Here is a 4324-nt window from a genome sequence, read left to right on the forward strand (position 1 = left end):
CGGGGGGGCGCGGGGCCGAGCGGCGCCCCGCTCCGCAGCACCCCGTCGCGGCGCCGCGGGTGCTCAGCGTCCCCCGTGCCCGGCCCGCAGACGCCCTCGACTACTCGCTGCGGAGCCAGAGCGACCTGGACGACCAGCACGACTACGACAGCGTCGCCTCCGAYGAGGACACGGACCAGGAGCTGCTGCGCAACGCCTCCCGCAACAACCGTGCCCGGGTGAGCGCCGGGCTGCCCCGGGGACGGCGCCGGGGTTCCCACGCCCCGAAACCCTGGGGATGGCCACAGAGGGGGACAGATCTGCTCCCCCAGGGTGGACAACCATGTTCCCGTGGTCCTGCCCCGAAGCCCCAGGGATATGGCCATGGTGGGGGACAGCTCTGCTCCCCCGGGGTGGACAACCACGTTCCCGCGGTCCTGCCCCAGGTGCCCCGAAGCCCTGGGGATGGCCGCAGAGGGGGGACAGCCCTGCTCCCCCAGGGCTGGCAAACTGGGTTCGCGCGGTCGGCGCTGAGCGCCGGTGCTGAGCGCCTCTCGCCGCAGAGCATGGACTCCTCGGACCTGTCGGACGGCCCCATCACGCTGCAGGAGTACCTGGAGGTGAAGAAGGCCCTGGCGGCCTCGGAGGCCAAGGTGCAGCAGCTCATGAAGGTGAACAACAGCCTGAGYGACGAGCTGCGCCGGCTGCAGCGCGAGGTGGGTGCCGGGCCACGGGGCCGGGCTGGGGGTGCCCGGCAGGGCTCGCGGCTCACGCCTCCCCCCCTGCTTCTCCTCTTCCTCCAGATCCACAAGCTGCAGTCGGAAAACACGCAGATCCGGCAGCAGACGGGCCCCGCGCACCCGGCGCCCACCCCCAGCGAGCGCCCGGAGCACGGGCACCCCCCGGGCCCGGCCRCCGCGCACCGCCGGGACCGCCAGGCCTTCTCCATGTACGAGCCCGGCTCAGCGCTCAAACCCTTCGGGCAGCCCGTGGAGGAGCTGGTGACGCGGCTCCAGCCCTTCGGCTCCAGCGTGAGTGTGCCGGGCGCGGGGCGCTCCTTGGGGCGGGTGTCCCCCCCCTCCCCAGGTGCCGCCGGCTCCGCGCATCCCCGCGGCCGTGCGCCGTGCGCGGCTCCGCTCTCTTTGCACCCTGGAGGGGTTTGCAGCATTGCAGACCCCCCCCGTGGGCCGGTGACCCCCTCCTCGATGGAGGGACGGGGCCCCCCCAGCTGTGGGGAGCCCGGGGGCCGGCGGCGCCTTTAACCTCTCGTGTGTCGCCAGGAGGTGGAGGACGAGGCTCTGTACCCCGTGCACATCCCGGCCAGCGTGTACCGGGTAAGGGGGCCGCGGTGGGGGCGGCTCCTGCGGCGGCCGGAGCCGTGGCGGGGCCGATGCACGGCGCCGGGGGCTCTGCGCGGTGCCTGCGGCGTGCGGGTGCCCCTGCTGCCCCAGCCCGGGCACCTCCCCGCCTGGCCACGGCGTCGGGGGACGGCGTCCGCGGGAGGCTGCCGCGTGCAGGGCCGCGGCGTCCCGTCCCCTCCCGCACGTCACCAGGGTCGGCTGCGGGCCCCTCCGCACCCCTTCCAGCGATGTCTCCCCCCTCTCTTCCCCCTCCAGATCCGGAAAGGTGTGTCTGCCTCCTCGGTGCCCTTTCCCCCGTCCTCCCCGCTGCTCTCCTGCCCACCCGACGGTGCCCGGCACATGGTGACGTACCGGGTGGCAGCTCCCGGGGAGGGGGCCGGCGGGACCCCCAGGCCCTGGCGCGGGGCCGGGGCTGGGCAGAGCTTGACGCTGCCTCTTCTCCCACGCAGAGCAAGCTGGACCGGCACGGCAGCGGCACCGACAGCGACTACGACAACACGCAGGCGGGTGAGATCCTGCTCAGGTGAGCGCCGGGGCCGGGGGCCGCGCTGGGGGCCGGGGTGGGGGGCTGGCCCTCACCCACCGGCGCTCTGGCCCCCGCAGCATGGAGGGGAAGCGCTTCGTGGAGCTGAGCAAGGAGGAGGACTTCCCCCACGAGCTGGACCCGCTGGACGGGGAGCTGGACCCCGGGCTGCCCAGCACCGAGGACGTCATCCTCAAAACCGAGCAGGTCACCAAGAACATCCAGGAGCTGCTGCGGGCGGCGCAGGAGTCCAAGCACGACAGGTAGGGCTGGAGCGCRGGGCCGGCCAGCCGTTCCCTGGTGGATGCAGCAATCCCCCCTTTCCCCAGTGGGTCGGGACCCCCCGGGTGGCTCATCGCTGCCGTGCCCGGCCCTAACCCCTGCGCTCACCCCCAGCTTCGTGCCCTGCTCGGAGAAGATCCACTCGGCTGTGACGGAGATGGCTTCGCTCTTCCCCAAGGTAGGTGGTGCAGGGGTGTCCCCATCCCCGGTGGGTGTCATGTCCCCCATGCATGGTGGGAGCCTGATGCCCACGTGTGTTCCCCCCCCGCTGCAGAAGCCGGCGCTGGAGACGGTGCGAAGCTCCCTSCGGCTGCTCAACGCCAGCGCCTACCGGCTGCAGAGCGAGTGCCGCAAGACCGTGCCCCCGGAGCCGGGCGCCGCCGTGGACTACCAGCTCCTGACGCAGCAGGTCATCCAGTGCGCCTACGACATCGCCAAGGCCGCCAAGCAGCTGGTCACCATCACCACGCGGGAGAAGAAGCAGTGAGCGCCGTCCCTCGCCCTCCCCGGCCCTGGGCACCGCTCCTCCTCTCCGTCTCTTTTCCCTTCCCTCCGGCGGTGGTGCAGTGGGAGAGCCGGCGCGGTGCACGTGGCCGTAGCCCGCTCGGCGCCCGTGTGCCCCAGCGGCCCGTGCCGTGAGCACCGCGCGGGCRCCCTGCCCGGCTGGCGTCCCGCGCCGCGGAGCAGCTGGTGCTGAGCGCGTCCTCCGGCAAAAAGGTGTGCGGTAGGTGCCTGCCTCCCCTTGTGTATATATATATTTACCCCTGTCCCCCCCCCCCCCCCCCCCCCGCGCCTAACTTATCCTGTACATAGCGCGCGCAGCTGTCCGCGGCGGCGGGGCTGTGCCCCCTCCCCTCGCCCCGGCTCCGCGGCCCCCCGGGGCCGCCCGCGGCATTACACTGGATCGGGGGGGTGCAAGCGGCGGGGGCTGCCYGGGGGCCCCCGTCCCCGCTGTACCGTGCGTCCTTGTACATTTGTATCAATAAAGATGTGAGCGTTGCACGGGCCCCCGCCTGCCTCCGCTGCTCGGGGCCGGGGTGGGGGGGGATTCGCCGCGGGGATTCGCCTGCCGGCGCCGGGGAGGGAGGGAGGGAGGGCGGGCGGCCGCGGCCCGTCACGTTTCCCCCAGTCCCCTGGCTGGTGACGCTGCCCCCAGCACGGCCCCGCGCCAAGGGCAGGGCGTTCCCGGTGCGGCCGCCGCGCAGGGAGAGCCCGGGGCCGGCGGCGCTGCAAGCAGCTGGGGCGCGCGGTGCCGCTCGCCCGCGGTGCCCCTCGCCGGTGTGCCCCATGCTGCCCGCCGGGGTGCTGGTGGCCGCGGCGGCGGCGCTCGCCTGCCTGGGCCTCCTGGCCTGGCACCTTTGGGCATGGAGCCAGCAGCAGCAGCAGGAGGAGGAGGAGGAGGGAGAGCCCGTCATTGCCGAGGACGGCGCGGGGGGCTGCCGGCTGGTGTGCAAGCCCTCGGCGCTGGCCCGGCACCTGGTGCGCAGCCTGCGGCGGTGCCCGGCGCTGCGGGGCGGCTGCTGGCGCTGGCGCCGCTGGCCCCRGCTCCAGACCCTGGGGCAGCTGCTGCTGCCGCCCGAGCCGGAGCTGGAGCCGCGGGGGGCCCGGGAGCACCTGGAGCTGGCCGACGGCGGCATCGTGGCGCTGGACTGGGTGGCGGGGGTGCCGGGCGGCGGCGGCGGCGCGGGTGACCCCAGCCCCGTGCTGCTGCTGGTCCCCAACGCCGCCGGCAAGGTCACGCGGGGGCTGCTGCAGCTGGGGCRGCGGGCGCTGCGGCGCGGCTACGTCCCCGTTGTCTTCAACCGCCGGGGCCACAACGGCTGCCCCCTGGCCAGCCCCCGGCTGCAGCCCTTCGGGGAGCCCGGCGACCTGCGGCAGGCGGTGGCCTACGTGCGCTGCCGGCGCCCGGCCGCCCCGCTCTTCGCCGTCAGCGAGGGCTCCGGCTCCGGCCTCCTGCTCTCCTACCTGGGCGAGTGCGGCTCCTCCAGCTCGCTGGCCGCCGCCGCCTGCATCTCGCCCGTCTTCCGCTGCCGCGACTGGTTCGAGGCCGCCATGCCCCGGCTCTACGAGTGGGCACTGCTGCTGCATCTCAAGCGGGGGCTCAGCAGGTCAGTGGGGCCCCCCCACCGGGGCGGGACGGGGGGGCGGACGGACGGACGGATGGACAGATGGACGCGAG

General features: G+C 74.6%; 2 protein-coding genes across 2 annotated transcripts in view; both read left to right on the forward strand.

Annotated features, from left to right (window-relative positions):
- GIT1 (GIT ArfGAP 1) overlaps nucleotides 1-2871 on the forward strand; it is a 9650-nt gene extending 6779 nt beyond the window's left edge. The window contains exons 12-20 of the mRNA XM_026055311.1: nucleotides 39-218; nucleotides 543-695; nucleotides 783-1010; nucleotides 1260-1313; nucleotides 1596-1682; nucleotides 1790-1863; nucleotides 1944-2126; nucleotides 2260-2323; nucleotides 2420-2871. Coding sequence (XP_025911096.1) covers nucleotides 39-218; nucleotides 543-695; nucleotides 783-1010; nucleotides 1260-1313; nucleotides 1596-1682; nucleotides 1790-1863; nucleotides 1944-2126; nucleotides 2260-2323; nucleotides 2420-2632 — 1236 coding nt within the window. The 3' untranslated portion in view covers nucleotides 2633-2871. The remainder of the gene's footprint in view (nucleotides 1-38; nucleotides 219-542; nucleotides 696-782; nucleotides 1011-1259; nucleotides 1314-1595; nucleotides 1683-1789; nucleotides 1864-1943; nucleotides 2127-2259; nucleotides 2324-2419) is intronic.
- A 561-nt stretch (nucleotides 2872-3432) lies between these two features.
- Nucleotides 3433-4324, forward strand: part of ABHD15 (abhydrolase domain containing 15) — a 2344-nt gene continuing 1452 nt past the window's right edge. Inside the window, exon 1 of the mRNA XM_026055312.1 lies at nucleotides 3433-4253. Coding sequence (XP_025911097.1) covers nucleotides 3433-4253 — 821 coding nt within the window. The remainder of the gene's footprint in view (nucleotides 4254-4324) is intronic.

This window comes from Apteryx rowi, unplaced genomic scaffold (assembly GCF_003343035.1).
Source record: "Apteryx rowi isolate R43461 unplaced genomic scaffold, aptRow1 scaffold_99, whole genome shotgun sequence".
Classification (NCBI taxonomy): domain Eukaryota; kingdom Metazoa; phylum Chordata; class Aves; order Apterygiformes; family Apterygidae; genus Apteryx; species Apteryx rowi.